Raw genomic sequence first — 21,439 nt, 5'->3', positions numbered from 1 at the left:
TAAGACATCTGAAACTGAAAGCAGTACAGGACTTACCTCAGCAGTCGGGTAAGAAATCCAAGAGTAAAAAACGGCACTGTGAGGAACCCCCGGAGAGTGCCTTGCCTAGCAAAAGGCAACAGTCTCTGCCACCACAACTCCAACTAGTTGTCGGTGCTCAGACTCAACCCCAGCAAACACCATCCGCTGACAAAAACCAGCATGGTCGTTCTGGGCACCGAAGCACCTCCTCCCCACTGCCTCCTCGGCACCGGGACAGTGCCTCCGATCAGTTTCGGCACCGGGAGAGCCTTTCTCCTGACCATAGGCACCGAGAACACCTCTCTCCTGCATCTCGGCACCGAAGCAGCTCCTCCTCTGCTCGTCGGCACCGTCAGGACTCCTCCCACTCGCATCACAAAGCTGGCTCCTCCCACTCATCGCATCACACGGCTGGCTCCGCCCACCTGGTGCATCACAGCCACAGCTCCTCCCCTGCTTCACTCCATCAGGGTTACTCCTCCCCTCCTGAGTTGCAGACTGCTACAAAGCACTTCTCTGACACCTCTCCTCCTGCTCTGGCTCAGGCAATGCCTCTCTCTCCACAGGACAAACAGGCGATACTCTCTCCTCACCACCATTCAGGAGTTCAGACAGCAGTCTCTCCTGCGGATTTCTCCTCTATGCCACTGTCCCAATCAAACCAGGATATTCTCCATCTGCTGCGTGCTTTTTTGGCTAATCACAATCTCTCAGCTCAACAGCACCCCACGACCAGCCAGCAGCCACCACGTCCGGCGGCGGCAGAATTTTCGCCCCCGGATCGACCAGCCCCTCGGCAGCGCTCACGCTCCGAGTCCTTTTCAGACTCTCTGGCTGCAGACAATTTTTCAGACTCTGGCTCTTCCCCACCCCCATCTCAGAGATGCTCCAGATCCTCCTCTCCGGACGCCCACTCCGACCTCCTCGCGGGCTCTCCGGGTCTACCTTCTGACCCCTCTCCCCCGCTACCATCTAAATCATCTCAACCAGAGGATACTTCCTATCCAAAATTTCTCATGAAATTGGCAGCAGCCTTGGGGATTTCCTCCTCTTCTCAACCGGATCCCCGATCCAAAAAATTACAGGCTCTGCGCTATAAGGAGGCACCGAAAGACATTATCGCGTTGCCTTTGCACGAAGTGTTGGCGGACCAGCACAAGTTAGTGTGGTCTACCCCATTAACATCTCTCCCCACCAAGAAGAGTTTGGATACGAAATACAAAGTCCAAGATACTTGGGGCTTCGGTAAGCCACAACTATCTCACCACTCCATAGTGGTCCAGTCCGCCATGCGCAGACACAAAAGCTCACGAGACCATTCAAATTTTCCACCAACGAAAGACATGAAGCTCATGGATCTCATGGGTAAGAAGATGTATCAAAGCTCCATGCTCAATGCCCGCATAGGGCTTCACATCTTCCATTACACCGACTACCAATTCACCATACTAGACAACTTCTCACGAGCACTGGATTCCCTCCCTGCGGCACTACAACCTCAATTCCGGCCACTGCTTCAAAATCTGGAGGAATCCGCCACCAATCTAATTAGAGCCGCCCACGACTCATATGACACGTCGGTCCGAGGGGCCGCGGTAGGCCTTTCCACACGCCGGTTAGCGTGGCTAAAAGCATCCGGCCTAAGGGAGGACGTTCATAACAGAGTGGCTGATGCTCCCTGCACAGGGGATAACCTGTTTGGTGACGGAGTTAAGGATATCATCGACAACATCAAACAAGATTGCACCACTCTGGACACCCTGGAAGAGGACAACATCAATCAGCCCAGGTCCTCTTTTCATCGCTCGTCCTATGGCACGCCTAAGAGGAGGTATCAACCTCGGCGACAGTACCCCTTCAATAAATACAACACAAACTACAAGTTTAACAACAAGCAACATAGACCTCAACAGTCTAAGAAAGCATATCGTGAGCGAAGGGCACCCAAGCCAGCGCCCTCAACGGCGCCCAAACCCTTGTCCTCTTTTTGACAAGCAGATGGCTATGCAGCTACCGGTGGGAGGTCGTCTTCAGTTTTTTGCCCCTCATTGGCCCCCGATAACATCAGACAAGTGGGTCCTCTCCATTGTCAACCAGGGGTACCTACTTCACTTTACGACCCTCCCACCTCTCCCCCGCATAGTCACTTCACAGGTTCCTTCGTCTCACGTCCACCTACTTCACGGCGAGATTTCCCGCCTCCTGCGCATCAGGGCAATCGAACCGGTACCAGAATGTTCCCAGAATACAGGATTTTATTCCAGGTTCTTTCTTATTCAGAAGAAGAACGGCGGTTTGCGGTCTATTCTGGACTTACGCTCCCTGAACAAATTTCTAAAAAAAGAAAAGTTCCGCATGACGACTCTCCAAATGATTCTGCCACTGCTCGATCAGAACGCATGGCTTGTGTCCCTGGACCTGCAGGATGCATATCTCCACATCCCAATCCACCCAGCGTCCAGAAGTTACCTGCGTTTTCAGGTCCACTCTCACCACTATCAATTCCGAGTCCTTCCCTTCGGCCTCTCTTCAGCACCACGAGTGTTCACAAAATGTGTCATCACCATCATCGCTCACCTTCGCCAGCAAAGGATCACAATCTTCCCTTACCTCGACGACTGGCTCATCGCGTCGCCAACGGCTCAGGAGGCCCTCCACTCTCTCGACAAGGTCACCTCACTTCTCCAGACTCTGGGTTTCCTCATCAACTTGGACAAATCTCACCTCATTCCCACGCAACATCTCGAGTTCATAGGAGCGGTCCTCCAGACCCCGCGGATGTTGGCGTTTTTGCCCCTCAACAGGGCCACACGGATTTCCATCCTCATCGCCCACCTAACCCAGGTCTCAGTCACCTCTGCCCGAACGTTACTCGTGCTTCTGGGCCACATGGCAGCTACCATTCCAGTACTTCCGCTAGCCAGGCTCCATATGAGATCCCTACAGTGGCACCTCCGGGACAGGTGGATCCAAGCTCTTCAACCGCTATCTGCCAAGATACCGCTCTCTCACAGTCTAAAGACCTCGCTGCAATGGTGGGCCCACGCCCCCCATCTCCTCCAGGGTATGCCCTTCCGCCCTCCCCTACCGTCCGTTTATCTAACAACCGACGCCTCCAAGCAAGGGTGGGGAGCGCATCTAGGCTCCTACATGACTCAAGGACTTTGGACGCCCAAAGAAATCACATACAGTATCAACCTGCTAGAGTTGCGAGCCATCAGACTAGCGCTTCAAGCTTTTCAGCCACACCTCTCGCAACAGCGGATTCATGTGCAGACAGACAATCAGGTGGCCATGTACTATGTCAACAAGCAAGGCGGCACCGGCTCCCGACACCTGTGCCGGGAAGCTCTACATCTCTGGCAGGTGGTCCTGAAGCTTCGGTCCACCATCTCAGCCTCCTACCTACCCGGAGTGCAGAATACCTTGGCAGACTCGCTCAGCAGGAAACTACAACCGCACGAGTGGTCACTCAAGACCACTGTTACGCAAGATCTGTTCGACAGGTGGGGTCACCCTCTCGTCGATCTCTTCGCATCCCCACTCAACGCCAAGTGTCGCAGATTCTGCTCCAAGTTTCCCAGTCAGCACAGACTAGCAGAAGATGCCTTTCACATTCCGTGGACAGAGGGCCTCCTCTATGCATTTCCTCCAATCCCTCTCATCTCCAAGACAATCCAAAAGGCCAAGTCAGACGGAGCATCTCTGTTGTTAATAGCTCCGTACTGGCCGAGACAAGCCTGGTTCACGGCTCTCCTGAACCTCACGACATGCCCTCCACTTCCGCTGCCGCTGGAACCGGACCTTCTCACACAGCAGCAGGGCAGTCTTCTGCACCCAAACCTCGCATCCCTCCGCCTCATGGCCTGGCGGATCAGCCCCACTCCAACCTGATGTTCTCACACGGAGTGCTGAGGGTCCTCCTCGCGTCCCGGAAGGACTCTACTCTCAAGTCTTACAATGCAAAATGGCAGCGGTTCTCTAGCTGGTGTTCCGGCCATCACCTCCACCCTGCCAACGCGTCTCTCTCCCGCGTCTTGGATTACCTGCTCCATCTTTCAGAGTCACAGCTGTCTTACTCCTCCATCCGGCTCCATCTCTCAGCTCTCTCGGTGTTCCATGACCCGGTGGATGACTTATCCCTCATGCAGCACCCTGTGGTGAAACGTTTTCTCAAAGGACTCATGCATCTCTATCCTCCCATTCGCCCTCCAACTCAGGCATGGGACCTTAACCTAGTACTCAATGCACTCACAGCCTCTCCATTTGAGCCACTTCAGTCTACCGACCTCAAATATCTCACTTGGAAAACACTGTTCTTGATCACGTTGACTTCGGCACGGCGCATCGGCGAGATCCAGGCTCTCGTCCACTATCCACCCTATACTCAACTACTACACGATAAGGCTGTGCTCCGTACTCATCCGAAGTTTCTACCGAAGGTGGTCTCACCTTCCCATCTCAATCAGGTCATCATGCTGCCTACCTTCTTTCCTCCTCCTCATGTTTCCGAGGACCATAAGAGATTTCATACGCTGGATTGCCTGAGAGCCCTTACCATCTACTTGAATAGAACTAAAGGCACCAATAGGCCTTCTCAATTATTCCTTTCACTCCGCTCCCCTCACTGCCCAAGGCCAGTAACCAAGGGGACTCTATCCCAGTGGATTGCGAACTGTATCACCTTATGCTACCAGCTCGCCGCAGCCACTCCCTCACAGATTCCGCATGTTACAGCTCATAATCTGAGGGCCATGGCGGCCACGAAAGCTCATCTGCAACGAACTTCCCTGCAGGACATTTGCAGAGCAGCTACGTGGTCCACTGTGCATACTTTTGTGAAACATTACTGCCTGGATTCCGCTTCAGCTACTGATGCGGCGTTCGGCCAGGCGGTCCTGTCTTCTGTGTCCTGAGACGTCAACTACCACCTCCTCCTCTCACAGGTACCAGTTTTACCTTTTTTCTCTGTTCCTTTACAGTACCATGTATGCCCGCAGGGGCGTCTTGTTCACCTGTTACCTGTGGAGCTGGGGAATCTTCACTTGTGTGGCTGCAAGAGAATCTGTCCAGGGAGAAATAGAAGTTGCTTACCTGTAACGGTAGTTCTCCTTGGACAGATGATCTTGCAGCCACACAATCCCTCCCAACCCTCCCTTAAGTTGCCGCTAGCTCTTTTACCAAACTGGAAAGGGGCGGTGACTTCTGAGGGGTTATGGGGGGGAGATATGGCGGGAAGCTGCACGCAGGCGTAGTAAACTGCGTTTCATTTAAAGCTTTAAGCTTTGCTATATGTCCGGGTCCGTTACGTCATGGGGGAGTAACTTCACTTGTGTGGCTGCAAGATCATCTGTCCAAGGAGAACTACCGTTACAGGTAAGCAACTTCTATTTTTCCATGCAGGCGTGTTCGAACCTCCCTTTTTCCGCTACCGCACTTCCGCCTTCGGTGACGCTCTAGCTGCGAATCGTGTGGGATTGATGACGCGTCTCGGAGGCGCTCTGCCATTGTCATCGTTGGTTTCGTGTGACAGGGGGGTGACGCTCTGTCCTCTACTCGCTGATCTGGAGTCCCGGAAGCGGGGAGGAATGGCGGAGAGTCAAGCGGAGGAAGCGGCAGTGATGGCTGCTGCTGGTGGTGGCACGGCAGCGGGTCACGCTGGGGCAAGCGGCACTGGCAGCAGCGGAGCAAACGCGGCCTTTCTGTCCGCGGAGCTATGGGCGGCGGCGGCGGGGTTCGGGATGCCAGCGGCCGATGTGAGTGGGACGACGACGGGGCCTAGCCCTGGACTTCCTGGCTCCCTCACTCCCATAGCTGGGCTGCAGCCTACTGGGGCTGTGCTCCTCACTCATTCCACTTTCTGGGACCCGACGCTGAGTTCAGACTGGGATAATGACCGAGCCTCTCCGCAGTGTTTGCTGCGCATCAAACGGTAAGGATCCTCAGTATCAGCCGCGCCCAGTTACCCCTAGAGGCTATTTCGTAAAAGCAGTCCGCAGAATCACCTGCAAATAATCGTCTCGATCGCTGCTGTAATCACCCAGAAAATCACTCCATACCCAACCCTATTTACTACTGCAGTAGCTCATAAAATTCACTCTCCATAATCAACCCCAGTAATCGCAGTAATTACCCCCCTAATCACCCCCATAATTGCCTTCATCACTGCTGCAGTCACCTGCAAAATCATTGTGTAATTGGCTGTATCACTACTGCAATTCCACGGGGAATTACCCCGTAACTAGCTCCATTACCCCTACGATCATATGTAGACTTATTCCACAACTTGCCCCATCACCATCGCAGCTAGCTCTATCATCGCTGCAGTCACCAGCAGAATCACCCTATAATCGTCCTCACTGCAGTCACCCACTGAATCATCCTATTATGAGCTCCATCACTGTTGTAATTACTGCAGAATTACCCCACAACTGGCCTCATTAACCCATTATTAAGGTAGATATGGGGAAAGCCACTGTTTATCCCTGAGGTTAAGAAGCAATGTACCTTGCTACTTTTTGGGTCTCTTCCAGGTAATTGTGACCTGGACTAGGTACTGTTGGAAATAAGATAACTGGGCTACATGGAACCTTGGTCTAACTCAGTAGGGCAGCTCTTAAGTTATTAAACAGGTGTTATTTAAAAAAAAAACATGTGATCAAAACAGAAGCAGGGCAGAGCAAGCCTGCAGTACAGGTGATGGACAGACAGAAGAAGTCAATGGTGGCTTGGAGGGGGAGAAAGACAGGCAGAAACTGGAACCAGTGGATGTAAAGCAGCTCCAAGAATGTAGACAGTTATGTAATGTTCATCTCTGGTGCCTTTTTTTGTGTGTCAGCCAATCAGTAGGATGTCCACAGAATTGCCACCTTTTTGTTTTTGCCTCAAGATGTGTTTGAGACCCTACCTGACAATTTTGTGAAGTCATTTGTGGTCATGATCCACAATTTGGAAACTGCTGGCTTAAGCAGAAACCTTTCTGATGTACATGCTAATTAGTGAGCTTTAGTGATTTTCAGATATATGGTCAGAGGACCTTGGCAGTAGTGGTATGGCTGTATTCAGCTTCCAAGAGGACGTTGGGGAAACTTGTGTGGAATATGTCTAAATAAAGTTACTTTCAGATGCATATGGAGTGTGGCTGTGTTAGACTGTGCATTTGCTAGTTTTGATAGCTGTTTAGATTATTAGAAACTGGTAGCAAGACAGGGAAAGGGACCTGGGTATTAGTGGGTATTAGATTTACTGTTGATCTTGTCATAATCATAGCAAAGATTACAGAACCTGAAATGGCCTACCAGTGGAGCGTGGCACTTCAACAGATTATGAAGTGTGCTTGGGAAAGAATTGGGGATATGGTGGAGAAAGGAGTTGTTGGGGAACTGGTGTTGGGACAAGTGTGGGAATTCACTAGTGATTCTTCCACTTTAGGAAGAAGAGCAACTAGACAATTGGATGGTATAAGGTAGACTTCTGCCATTGACAGTCACAATATTAAATACCTTGTATAGCCTGATAACGGTTTTGTTTTTGGTTTCTTGTTCATGTTTACCTGTTTTTGACAAACCGTAGCTTAATATCTGTAACTGTATTCTTCAGGGATATCATGTCCATTTACAAAGAACCTCCCCCAGGAATGTTTGTGGTGCCTGATCCTCAGGATATGACCAAGGTAGGTGACTCTCACAGTAATGCAGATATTACTTCTCTGTGGTGTATATGTTTAAAGTTATCAATTTCTATATGTGTATTGATAATGAAATGTTCACACTTCTTTCATCTCTGAAATAAGTACAGGGCATTCAGGTTATTTACAGCACAAAAGTAAGGCTGTGTATAACTTGTCTAATATATCACCTACCCAACACACACACAATATATATATATATATATATATATATACCTTTGTAATAATGGTATATGGATTACCTAACGTGAGAAGCAGCCTCGGCAGTGACTTGTTTCATGCTGGAACCACTGCCTGACTCACTCACCTCATCATCAGCTTCAAAATTCTTCACATCACTTTACTTTATTACTTTTGGGTTTATGTATAGTTTATCATTTATCAAACTTAGTATACTGCCCTTTTTGAGTGGCAAATCAGAGCGGTTTTCAAAATAAGAAACTTAATAAAAGATAAGAAAGGAAATTCATTAAAAAAAAATAGGAAACTAAAAACAGTGAACGAGAAAGATCACACAATCATAAAATGGAAGTTGCTGAACTATGGTTGCCAGCCAGCCCCGTCCAAAGACGACTCACATCAGCAGCCTAAAACTAGTACAATACAGTCTGGCATCCCTAAAGAAATGTAGAGTGCACACAGTTCATACACGTATGTGCCATAATCTGATATGTTCTGTGGAGTGGATGAGAGTAGCTATTCCTGTTGCATTTGGGCAATAGGAACGAGATGCTATATTTAAGGGCTGGAAGCACCGTACTAAGTCTATGGGGGAAGGTTCCATTCTTAGTGGGAGGAGAGATAATATATAGCACTGCTTTTTATGTACAGAGAACAGAAGTACATTATAGCAGCTGCATCTGAGAGTTTGTGCTACACTTGGTCCTGACATATCAGAAGTTGTTTGGCCCTCTCTGAATAGAGAGGATGAATGAGCCATTTTTAGTGTGGGGAAGGAGAAAAGGCTACAATTAGTGTGTGTTGGAGGGCAGATAACCAACAGATGTAGGATATGTGTGTGGGTTTTATGTAATATCTTTGAAGTGTTAAGGAGGTAGGTATGTGTCTAAATTTGAGGGTTATATACAGTATCTGTGGGTTTTGTGATAATGGGTGTGAGGGGATTCTAGCACCATATGGAGCTCTTTGCTTGTCTTGACAATTTTTTGGTGTTGCACAGTTTTGAAATGGTGCGCGAGATGGGCTTTTGTTTTGCAGATTCATGCATTGATCACAGGCCCATTTGACACGCCTTATGAAGGGGGTTTCTTCTTGTTCCTGTTTCGCTGTCCTCCAGATTATCCCATCCACCCACCACGGGTCAAGCTGATGACAACTGGGAACAATACTGTGAGGTTTAATCCTAACTTCTACCGCAACGGGAAGGTCTGCCTGAGTATTTTAGGGTAAGACTTTATATGGTGTTAGGACTTAAGATTGATGGTGGCAGACTACTAGACAACTACTACTACTACTTAACATTTCTAGAGCGCTACTAGGGTTACGCAGCGCTGTACAAATTAACAAAGAAGGACGGTCCCTGCTCAAAGGAGCTTACAATCTAAAGGATTGATGGTGGCAGACTACTAGACAAGTTCTTATACTACTGGCAGCCTTTCTCTCATTGATAAAGTGATGCTAATGGTTATTATGCTGAGTCGATATGTGGATGGCTTTTAATCTGCTCTGGGGTGTCTGTGCTAAGTGTACAGATAATGATTTAGTGTCTGCATCTGTCTTTGTTCCCAGATCACACATTGCTCTTGACATGATTTCAAAAGTATTTTCTAGTATTCTCTTATTTGGATTTCCTTCCTTCTGCTGGTCTGTTTAACTTTTTATTCCCTATTTTCAATGTCATGATTAATTATATGATGTGAAGGGCTTCTTTTACAAAGCCGCAGTAGTGATCCCCAGCAAGGCAAATGTGATGAAGCCCATTCAATTCCTATGGGCTTTGTTGCATTTTCTACACGAGAATCACTACTGCAGCTTTGTAAAAGGCTCCCTTAGTTTGTAAATTGATAGAACCCCCCCCCCCCCCCCCCCCCCCCCCCCCCCCACCACCACCACCACCACTTTTAGGGTGAGATGCAGCTATCTCTCACTTTCCATGCAGTTTCATTAGGACTTGACAAGGCACTATTCTTGCATTCACATCCTCTTGATGATTTATATATTAGTTACAGTGGAGGATTGCATGGACCATCATAAGCTGTCATCGGCAATCACATTAATATTCTTTTGTGTTCTGTCAAGATGCATCAGCTTACATCTTTCTTTCTTTAAGCACGTTGTCTATTTACCTTATTCTCTGGTATGAAACATTATGCTCTTGATATCATTCTGGAGCAGGTAGGGTATGCTGGCTGCATTATTTAATTTATTGTACTTGCTGTTCTATGCATAAAGGGAGGAATTCTATAAGTCACCCGCTTTTCTTTATAGAATACACACATATGCAGTTAGGCCCAAGAACTTACAACAGCCATAGAGCTGGCATGTTTGCGCCTGTCAGAAGCATGTGCGTAATCCCTACCTGTGCTCTGGCTCTGTGTACACTTACCTGTAAAATATGAGCAGATTTTTAACATACACACTTGCATGTGCCATTATTCTAATCATGTATGCATGCAGTTGCTGCCCATGTTATAGAATTATCCCCCTAATGTCTAGACACATTTCAATAGTACACACATAATAAAATATGGCCATCTGGGGGCAAGTTTCATACTGCATCGAAACAAAGACCATGTGCACTTTTTATCCATGGACTTTGCACCAGTATTCAAAGTGACAGTACGTGTGCTTTCACTTTAAATGTGTGATCACTTGCATCTCCTTTTTCTGTGGCGATTTAAAAATGCAAATTATTGGCATCCTTTTCCTTTCCTAACATAAACACATCCCTAGGACTGTTTCTTCTCAGATGTATTGAGGCTGAGCAGTTTTCAGTCATCTGATCACCACAGGTAAAAAGCTTTGAATAGTGTTCCATAGTGAAGGTTAAGGTGTATGCAGTGCTAGTTCTGAGGAGATAAAGATTTGAGGGGGGGAGAAGATGTCCCACTGCAGAGCCATAGCCTTTTTACCTGATTTGTAATATGTTTTCCAGCACATGGACTGGACCTGCTTGGAGTCCAGCTCAGAGTATCTCTTCAGTCCTCATCTCTGTCCAGTCTTTGATGACGGAGAACCCATATCACAATGAACCTGGCTTTGAACAGGTAAGGCTAAAATGTACTGTTCTCTTAAGCTGGGACTTGTGGGACTTCTGCAGCCAGGCAGGTGTTGAGAATATCCACAACGAATAATGCAGGAGATAAACTTGCATGCATTGGAGACCCAGCACTTGCAGATTTATCTCTTGCATATATATTGTACAAATCTCTATCTGAGTAGCCTTTTTCCACTCTAGTTACAATATCATATCACCTATGTAGTAACTACATTTATTTAGACATTAACAATTTCTTTATTGAAAAATTTCTATTACAAACTAAAATCTTTTCAATCAGCAAAATAATATTAACCCACCACTCTGCTTCATTCTCACCATTCCCCTTCATGTGAGTTCCCACAACCATGGAACTATAGGCACATTTAGTATTGCTCTTCAGCATTCCATATATCATGTTTTTTCATAAAAACAATGTTCTACTTTCATTTCTCCAAAATGTTCCCATCCATAGTTGTTTAATAATTGTCCTTCATTACCCAAACATTGTCACAGTAATGTCCACTTTTCTCTTTTGCTTTCAGTTCTAAAGATTGCAGTTCCCATTCGTATCTCAAACAATAGTGTTTCTTTCCCGTTGCAAATTTCTTCATCTGGTAATAAACCACACAATTGTTCTCTCAAAATTATCCGCCTCTTATAGTCATGGAGTGACAATTGTTATCCACTTCCTTTTGACGACAGGTCTGCGTTTCGCCAATTGCATCTTCAGGGGTTTTGACTAAAAAGCACAGATTAATATTACTTCTAATTATGTACACTTTTTCTTAAATTCTGCTAAAACTGCTGCAAACATCTTAATACTTTATAACCACCTTCTTAGCTGCACTCCCAGGATGAACCTTCAATGGAGTCAGGAACAATGGCGCCTCTGCACTCCAAAAACACCGTGCATGTGCATAACCCTTGTTTACTCCCCACTTAAGCCCCAGCTGAACATGTTACATTTTACAAACCTCCCCATACCTATAATACATTATCTATATAGCGTTTTCATTGAATAATAAATTATGCAAACCTACTAGAATATATATATTTTTCTTCATACATGGCCATATACAAACAGGCTACTGTGGGGGCTACTGTAGCGCCCCCCCCCCCCCCCCCCATGGCAACCCCCTGCACCTGTAAAAAGTATTCTTGCTGAAAAAAATTATTTTTAGTGATCGCCATGTCAGCAATTTGATTCAAAAATTCTGTTTGTTGCATTGAGTAATCCATATCCTCTAATTGCTGTGCAATCATTTTCAGCGCTGATCTTTGTGGTAAATGGGTATAGAAGGCATTCACTCAAGTGTGATCAACTGTACTCCCTGATTTTCATTTATCAGAGTAGCCTCTAACATCTGTAATAAATGGGACGTGTCCTTCATATATGACTTGATCTTTAATACTTCTGAATGTAAATCAGTGGCGTAGCTACGTGGGGCCTGGACCCCCCTGCCGACGACCCTCTTGACCCACCCGCCGCCACCGTCAGCTACCTTTGCTGGCGGGGGACTCCAACCCCCACCAGCCGAGGTCCTCTTCCGGCGCAAGGCTTTGTTCTGTTTCTGTGAGTCTGACGTCCTGCAGGTCAATGTTAATGCTAAGCTTAATGTTAGTTCATCAAGTTGTAGTTACACTGTGTCATGTTTTTAGACTTTGCTATCTGGAGAGCCTGGCTTGGGTGGGTTCTCGGTTTATGGTGACTTCATAAAAATTTTCTTTGTATAGGAGCGTCATTCAGGGGACAGTAAGAATTATAACGAGTGCATTCGACACGAAGCCATCCGAGTGGCAGTCTGTGATATGCTTGAAGGAAAATGTCCCTGTCCTGAGGCTTTATGGTAAGGAACGCACCTAGTACTTAAGGTTGAAGGAGAGGGAGCAACAGTGAACACTATTCAGGATGAAAGTAAATGCGAGACTGCTGATGAAGGATAACGGACATGTTTGACTTTTTACATTAGCAACAGCAGGGATGGGGTATATCTGTTTGCTTCTGAAGGAAAGGGGCTTATTCCTGCTTGATGGTTTAGGTGGGTTGTAATGCTTTGATATGTTGGGGGATAAAAGGAGATGCTGATGTACTGACAGTATTCTCATGTGATGTTGCACAATGCAGGAATGTGATGGAGAAGTCGTTCATGGAATATTATGATTTCTATGAGGTCGTGTGCAAGGACAGACTTCATCTCCAGGGACAGAGCATGCAGGTATGCACTAAGAAATCATAGCAAAGATCAGCCTAGCAATCTAATTACAAGGGAATACTCCCTCATAACAACTTACAGCAAATCATGTTTGTTAAATTTGCATTAAAATTGGGTTAAACAATACTCCTGTCAGAATTGTACGCGACTGTGGAGTGCATAATTCCCCAGTTGTGAAGAATTCAACATTTTCGTACAGAATCTGCATGGCCACAGTAATGGAAGGCCCCCTCCCTCCCTCCCCCCCCCCCCCCCCCCCGGTCCACTCATCTGCCTCTCCACCTGGCCTAGCTGAGCATGCCCTGGTGGTCTAATGGCCTTTTTTGGGGCAGGAAAGAACCCCACTCTTTCCTGCCGCTCTCTTGGCTGCTGCTATGCTTTTTCAAATTGGGCACAGAGATTTCAAGTGGTAATCTCGTGAATCTACTGCTTGATGTCTCGACAGCCACTTTGAAAAACCATGGCACTAGCAAGAGAGCAGCAGTAGCGGGGCAAGAAAGAGTGGGGTTCTTTCCTGCCCCGAAGAGGTACTCATGCTGCAGGTTCTACCTCAGGGGGAGGGGGGGTGCTGGCTGGCATGAGGGAAGGAGGGGCTAAATTTAAAAAAAGGGATGCTGTGGGTGACTGAAAAAAATGCTATGGATGGAAGGACGCTGTAGAAAAGAAGGGGGGGGGGGCTACAAAAAAGTGGAATGCTGAGGGAGGTGGCTGCAAAAAATTATAAACAAACTTGTAGAATTTGCAGACTTTATGTACAGAATTTTAATTTCTTGGGTGCAGAATTCCAGCAGGAGAAAACCAAGGACCGGGAGCCTTAAGATATTGTTTATTGGTTTATTTTTGATAATCTCCTTTGGGCTATTTTCAGACCAGAAAAGCAGTTTAGGTGTAATTTAAATGGCAATGGTGTGTAGTATGAACAAAAAGATTCTGTATTGAAAATAATTAAAAGTTAGAACAATAAGCACCGCTACAAGAATAAAGTATTATTTAACAGCACAGACTGGTATGGTGTCCATAAAACAGCAAACTAACTGAGCAAATGGACTAGCGGCTGTAACAATAACCTCCTGTTTTTAAGTTTTACCTAACACCTCGGAGAACCAGGAAAGGAAAGGAAAAATAGAGAATGTTTTGTAATAATTGGGAAGGGTTACTTTAACAGTTCTAGGCACGAACAAGGAGACCCCCCCCCCCCCCCCCCCCAAAGAAAGACTCTTCTTCATTTTACCTTTAATAAAAAGAGTGCCTTGAGGGGCAAGAGTGATCCCTGTCTGATGTTGTTTTTCAATGGCTAAGTATGACGTATAGGTCAGTATGCCTGGGATGTTGCTATACCTGGCTATAATCTATTCAGGAAGGACAGAGTAGGAAAAAAGGGTGGAGGTGTGGCATTATATGCTAAGAATGATATCCAAGTGACAGAACCGCAGGACATGTGCGGTATGGCAGAAGCACTGTGGGTTAAACTGGAAAGAGGGAAAGGAAAATCTATATCGGAGTGATATACAGACCACCCTCACAGTCTAAGGAAATGGACAGGGACTTAATTGAAGACATCCGCAAGATGGCTAGGAAAGGGGAAGTACTACTGATAGGTGACTTCAATATGCCGGATGTTGATTGGGGTGTCCTGGGTGCGGGGTCGTCTAGAAGCAAAGAGATCTTAGATTCCCTATAGGAAGAATTGTTCCAGCAGTGGGTAATGGAACCGACGCGGGATGGAACTATTCTGGACCTGGTGCTTATGAATGGAGAGTACATTTCTGACGTCAAGGTGGCAGACCATTTGGCATCTATTGATCATCTGGCATGGTTCAATATTAAAACAGAAGAGAGGACTCATTCGAGATTGAAGGTCCTGAATTTCAAAGGAACTAACTTTGCCGAGATGGGGGAATTTCTCAAGGAACAGTTAGCTGGATGGAACAGCTGAAGGATGTAGAACAGCAATGGACAAGACTGAATGGAGCTATATTAAAGGCAACTAACCTTTATGTTAGAAAATGACATAAAAGAGGAAAAAAAGGCCTCTCTGGTACTCGAATGTAGTAGCTGAAAAGATAAGGGTAAGGAGGTTAGCCTTCGCACGTTATAAGACGACTCAGAAAGATGAAGACAGGAGAAAATACCTGAATAAGTGAAGAGAAGCTGGAAAAGCTATCAGGAATGCGAAGCGGCAAATGGAGGAAAAGATAGCTAATACGGTAAAATTGGGGGATAAGACCTATTTCAGATATGTAAGTGACAAGAGGAAGTGCCATAATAGCACTGTGAGGCTCAAAGTTGAGGGAGAGAAATATGTGGAAGATAAGGATAAAGCTGAACTGCTTAACAATTATTTTAGCTCTGTGTTCACGAATGAAGGACCGGGGGTAGAGCTGCAGAAAACAAAGGCTAAAGGGGATGGATGTATGGTAGACCAAGACCCGTTTATGGAGGACTGTGTTCGTGAGGAGCTTGCCAAACTAAAAGTAGACAGAGCGATGGGGCCAGATGGGATACACCCGAGGGTGCTTAAGGAACTCGGAAAAGTTCTGTCGGCTCCACTGACGGACCTCTTCAATGCTTCCTTAGAAACTGGAGTGGTACCGGTGGACTGGAGAAGGGTGGATGTGGAAGTAAGGAGGAGGTTGGGAAACAGACCTGTCAGTCTGACCTCGGTGGTGAGTAAGCTAATGGAAACGCTTCTAAAGAGGAGGATTGTGAGATTTCTTGAACTAAATGGAATGCGGGACCCGAGGCAGCATGGCTTCACTAGTGGCAGGTCGTGTCAGATGAATCTGACTGTCTTCTTCGACTGGGTGACCAAACAGTTGGATTTGGGAGGGGCGCTTGATGTAGTTTACTTGGATTTCAGCAAAGCCTTTGACATGGTTCCGCACAGGCAACTGATAAATTGAGTGCCCTCGGTGTGGGACCTAGAGTAACTAATTGGGTTGAAAATTGGTTGAATGGTAGGAGACAGAGGGTAGTGGTAAATGGAGCTTGCTCTGAAGAAAAGCATGTCATTGGAGTACCTCAGGGATCAGTCCTAGGGCCGGCTCTTTTTTAACATCTTTGTGAGCGATATTGCAGAAGGGCTGTCTGGTAAGGTCTGTCTCTTTGCAGATGATACTAAACTCTGCAACAGGGTGGACACCCTGGAGCGTGTTAATGACATGAGGAAGGACTTAGTGAAGCTGGAGGAATCGACCGATATTTGGCAACTAAGGTTTAATCCCAAAAAATGCAGGGTCATGCACTTGGGTCGCAAGAATCCGAGGGAACGGTACAGTATAGGGGGTGAAGTGCTTCAGTGTATGAAGGAAGAGCAGGACTTGGGGGTAATTGTGTCTGATGACCTTAAAGCTTCCAGACAGGTAGAAAAAGCAACGGTCAAAGCCAGAAGGATGCTAGGGTGCATAAAGAAAGGCATGACCAGCAGGAATAAGGAAGTGATAGTGCCGTTGTATAAGTCTCTAGTGAGGCCCCCCATTTGGAGTATTGTGTGCAGTTCTGGAGACCACACCTACAGAAAGATATAAACAGGATGGAGTCGGTCCAGAGGGCGGCTACAAAATTAGTAAGCTGTCTTGATCGCAAAAATTATAGGGACAGGCTTATGAACCTCAACATGTATACACTGGAAGAGAGGAGGGAGAGAGGAGACATGATACAGACATTTAAATATCTCAAGGGCATTTATGTACTGGAAGAGAGCCTTTTTCAAATGAAGGAGAGCTCTGGAATGAAGGGGGCATATGACAAAGTTAAAAGGTACATAAGTACATAAGTACATAAGTAGTGCCATACTGGGAAAGACCAAAGGTCCATCTAGCCCAGCATCCTGTCACCGACAGTGGCCAATCCAGGTCAAGGGCACCTGGCACGCTCCCCAAACGTAAAAACATTCCAGACAAGTTATACCTAAAAATGAGGAATTTTTCCAGTCCATTTAATAGCGGTCTATGGACTTGTCCTTTAGGAATCTATCTAACCCCTTTTTAAACTCCGTCAAGCTAACCGCCCGTACCACGTTCTCCGGCAATGAATTCCAGAGTCTAATTACACGTTGGGTGAAGAAAAATTTTCTCCGATTCGTTTTAAATTTACCACACTGTAGCTTCAACTCATGCCCTCTAGTCCTAGTATTTTTGGATAGCGTGAACAGTCGCTTCACATCCACCCGATCCATTCCACTCATTATTTTATACACTTCTATCATATCTCCCCTCAGCCGTCTCTTCTCCAAGCTGAAAAGCCCTAGCCTTCTCAGCCTCTCTTCATAGGAAAGTCGTCCCATCCCCACTATCATTTTCGTCGCCCTTCGCTGTACCTTTTCCAATTCTACTATATCTTTTTTGAGATACGGAGACCAGTACTGAACAGGTAATAGGCTTAGGAGTAATCTAAGGAAGTACTATTTCACAGAAAGGGTGGTGGAGGTTGGGGAGTTGAGGACTGTTCCAGAATTTAAAAAGGCATGGGATAAGCATGTGGGATCGCTTAGGAACAGGAAGAATTAGGGGTTACAGAGGATGGGCAGACTGGATGGGTCATATGGCTTTTTTCTGCCATCATGTTTCTATGTCTATACACCAGCCTCCAGTTATCTAGCATTTTTAGACACCAGAGTGACTGGGATCACTCCTGCCCCTCTTTGGACTCTTTAGCAATGTGAGTAAGCTCAATATGGGGCCTGCTTCTATGTAATCTAGCAGCACCGGCTGTGGGTTTAATGCAAACTGTCAGTAGCATGTACAAGCAGAAAGTAAAAACCAAAATAATTACTCCCACCAAAGGAAAATTAACCTATGCTCACTCCTGCTTTGTAACTTAGTAAATGACAGTAGAAAAAGACCATCCTGCTCGGTCAGTCTGCTTTGTTATTCTGTCTATGCTGCAAAAGATATCTTCCAGCTGGCAGTCATAGTGCACCCACCTGTCAAACTTCTTCAAAGCCAAAGACTTTTTTTTTTTTTTTTTAAATCTTTCTTTTCAAGGTACTGCCATCTTTGGACAACAGACATGCACCCCTTTTCCAAGCCTAAAAATAAAGGGCCATAAAGACCCTTGTTTAATTATTACTTTTTCATTACTACTTCTGACTTACAGCCAGAAAGGAAGCTACCTTAAAGACGTAAACCTCTCATAATATTCACAAGATGAGAAAAGTTTATGCAGTATGAGGTCATTCTCTTACCTACTACATCCCGAGTGTCTCACTTTTATGATGCAGCTAAGTCTCACTGCTGGACAAAGATTTCCTCCTTCATCGCTTTAGTTCTACTGTACTGATTTCTTTTAACTTCAAATTCCTGATGTAGGAAACCTGTAGGGTGACACACGTTGAGGCCTAGGGAAGGTGAAAAGAGAATAGTTGTTGAAAGCATTTTCTTGCTTCCAAGCCATGAAAACATTTCGGAAAACCAGTCCTCCTAGTCTGCTCCATTTTTCATGGTTATTCCTCCATCAGACATTGGGTGGGGTGAGAAGAAACTGCTCAGTATGTCATTAAGCATAAACCAGTTAGCTAGATGTTTTAAGGCAATGAAAAGCACTGACGTGTCTATGTGAGCTTATGGAATTCCTTTTTATTGCACTGAAGAATTTTTGTTTCCGTTTCAGGATCCTTTTGGTGAAAAACGAGGTTACTTTGACTACCAGTCTTTACTGACACGTTTACAATCAATTCGACAAAAGATACAGGAGAAACACCAGCCTGAGAACTTGGATATAGATACGGACACTAGTTCCTCTGAGACAGAGACAGATACACAAGGGAGTACCCAACTGTAGATTTCCGCTGAGCTCCTTCATTACTAGTCCAAGGATTGGCACTTAGTGCTTTCACGGCATTCTGTCTTAGCGGTGAACAAGAGAAGACTTCATCTTTAAAAAAAAAAAGCATCCTTTGTTTTAGACCGTTTCTACTGGTCCTCTGTTTTCCAGCAGGGGCTTTTTTGCATCCAGTGTAATGAAATCACCTACACAGCATTTGTTTTTGTTTGGAATGACAGGAAGAGATTTTCATCGGCTCTAGTTTCTCATCCATAATGTAACGAGTAGGCGCTGATCCATAAAGGCCAGTGTTGCAAAGAAGAATGGTAAAACCATAGTGGTATAATGCTGGATACGGTCTAGCCTAATGTAATAAAGTCGTGGTGTCCTAGATGGCGTCTTGTATTCTACTGGAGCCTGTGTCCTGTCTGCCAAAGTAACTCTTCCTCTTAGTCCATCTTTTACAGAGACCAAAGATAAAAACAGTGGTGTGAGCTGCAGGACCGGGAGAATGGACCTAGCTTGTTTTAGTAATACAAGGCAGAAACACAAGCAAAATTCTTTTTTTTTTTAATGTGTGAAAATACTTAACTTGTAAAATTTTGTTAAGGAAAAATCACTGTTTCTTGCAAAAGGTAGATACAAGCAGAACTGTTTTGTTTGTAATTTAGCTTAAGACTGTTTGGGGATTGTGCTTGGCCTCCTAAGAAATGATGTTTCTAATGAGGCTTTTCATTGTGCTCATCATGCTTCTCTCACCTCTTTAACCTTTCTTTGTTTGTGTAACAATTTCAACTGATTAAAATAAATGTGGGTTATACCAAGGAGCTTCCCTGACTGGGGGCAGTGCAGTGAGTCTGCAGGTAAGCTCTACAGTGGGTGAAATACACACAAGCATGGAGCATAGCTGGGTTTTTCTCACATGGTGCAAGATGCAAGAGCAGTTGAACACACTGTTTTCTGCTGCTGAAAGCAAGTGCCTGATATTTAAAAAGATTTATGTGGTCAGCATTATTGCTGACCACAAGTCCCCGTCCCCCCCCCACACTTTTTTTTTCCATCTGATTATTATACCCACAACTTTATATATAGACAGTGCTGTTACAGGTCCAATGTACAAAAGCTTTAGGCTTAGACTGGGGCCACACAAAGCATAGAGGGGTGAAATTTAATCTCCGTTTGTCTAACTTATTTGAAGAAGTTAGCCTGATTTATGTTGGCCCAACATCTGCATACGCATGGTGCCACTGAAAATAAACAAAGTTAAGTGCCAGTACTGGTGCTTGATTTGTTTGAATATCAGGCCAAAACTGTTTGGTCTTTTATTGGAAAGGGCTGACTGAATTATAAGTTCGGGGCTGGTACAGATTTGTACATTTTTTTTTATAGAGTGTATGCTCACATATAATACTGTCTTACAACACTATGGATTTTGAATTTGAAGCGCTCCTCTTGATAATCACTCATGGTGGTCAAAATCACCCCTCATCACAAATATTTCTGCTAATTTTATTTATTTTCAGTAAGTTGACTTTGTGGCTTAAACTAAAATGTTTCTGTTTGAAAGGGTTTTTTTTTTTTTTTTGGCTGTAACATTTAAAAACTTGAGCCTGAAGAATTCATGTAAGTAAACTATAAACAGCTTTGGCAGCTGGATTTCTAATAGCTTATCAAGTATGGTCACTAATTTATTGGTCAGGTAAGCCTTTCACTGGCTTGGCCATTATGGACTCTTGAGAGAACATTCATTTTCTTTTACTAAATGTGCAAAATTTGCAGTTACCTCAGCTTAACACAATTTACTGCACAGTAGCTGCAAATTTTATACAGCCTCTTTTGGGGGTGTTCCCACTATGTTTTTTATTGCAGGATGTGTATTAATGCCCCCATTAGCTTGTGGGACCTACTTACCACCTCGTATTTTAGGAGGCAGTAAGTAGTCCACAGTAACTCTGCATTAGCCAGGTAGCGCCAAGTAAGTGAAATGCACTAGGTAAAATTTTCACACCCACATTGTGCCTGTGCCATGCTCAGAAGGGAAAGAAAATCTGAAAAATGCAGTAGCAAGCAGAAACAGGTAAACTACTGCAGAAGCCTCAGCACAGTTGAGTGGTAGCTTGTTTTTTTTGCATTAAGGGCTTACTGCCCTTTGAGGAAACCTTAAGGCAGCAGGGGTGAACAACAAAGGTAGGGATCCTTTTACTAAGGTGTGATAATGGCTTTAGAATGCGCTAGTGTTAAGAAACCCATAGGAATATATCATTTAGCGCATGCTAATGTTAGTGCACCGTAGTAAAAACTCCATTTTTTTTCTAGTGTAGCCACTCTCACTTCCTTGCTACTCATTAATAGCAGATTTGATCTAGGCCTCAGCCCTTTGTTTCATTGCTCTGCCAGCTGTTTATCCAACATCTGTCTTACCATCAGTTCCTAGACACATTAACCATTTATAGAGGGTAGGAAGTTGCATAGTCCTCATATACCTTATAATTTAATTGACCATCTCATCGTGTATGCAGCTTTTCAAATAGTTTT

General features: G+C 45.3%; 1 protein-coding gene across 1 annotated transcript; it reads left to right on the top strand.

The window, feature by feature from the left end:
- The first annotated feature begins 5,486 nt into the window (after positions 1–5,486).
- UBE2Z (ubiquitin conjugating enzyme E2 Z) lies at positions 5,487–20,945 on the top strand. The gene is made up of 7 exons (XM_030221913.1): positions 5,487–5,953; positions 7,621–7,693; positions 8,927–9,114; positions 10,824–10,935; positions 12,663–12,775; positions 13,054–13,144; positions 18,752–20,945. Exons 1-7 carry the CDS (start codon positions 5,502–5,504, stop codon positions 18,920–18,922), a joined length of 1,200 nt encoding a protein of 399 aa, XP_030077773.1. The 5' UTR covers positions 5,487–5,501; the 3' UTR covers positions 18,923–20,945.
- The last annotated feature ends 494 nt before the right edge of the window (positions 20,946–21,439 follow it).

This window comes from Microcaecilia unicolor, chromosome 12, assembly GCF_901765095.1.
Source record: "Microcaecilia unicolor chromosome 12, aMicUni1.1, whole genome shotgun sequence".
Lineage (NCBI taxonomy): Eukaryota > Metazoa > Chordata > Amphibia > Gymnophiona > Siphonopidae > Microcaecilia > Microcaecilia unicolor.
Note: the sequence above shows the minus strand (reverse complement) of the source record. Positions and strands in the feature narration are given on the sequence as shown.

Coding starts and splice junctions, on each gene's coding strand:
- UBE2Z (XM_030221913.1), top strand. CDS start 5,502: ATGACGCGTCTCGGAGGCGCTCTGCCATTGTCATCGTTGGTTTCGTGT. Junction 5,954..7,620: donor TGTTTGCTGCGCATCAAACG/GTAAGGATCCTC, acceptor TGTATTCTTCAG/GGATATCATGTCCATTTACA. Junction 7,694..8,926: donor ATCCTCAGGATATGACCAAG/GTAGGTGACTCT, acceptor TTTGTTTTGCAG/ATTCATGCATTGATCACAGG.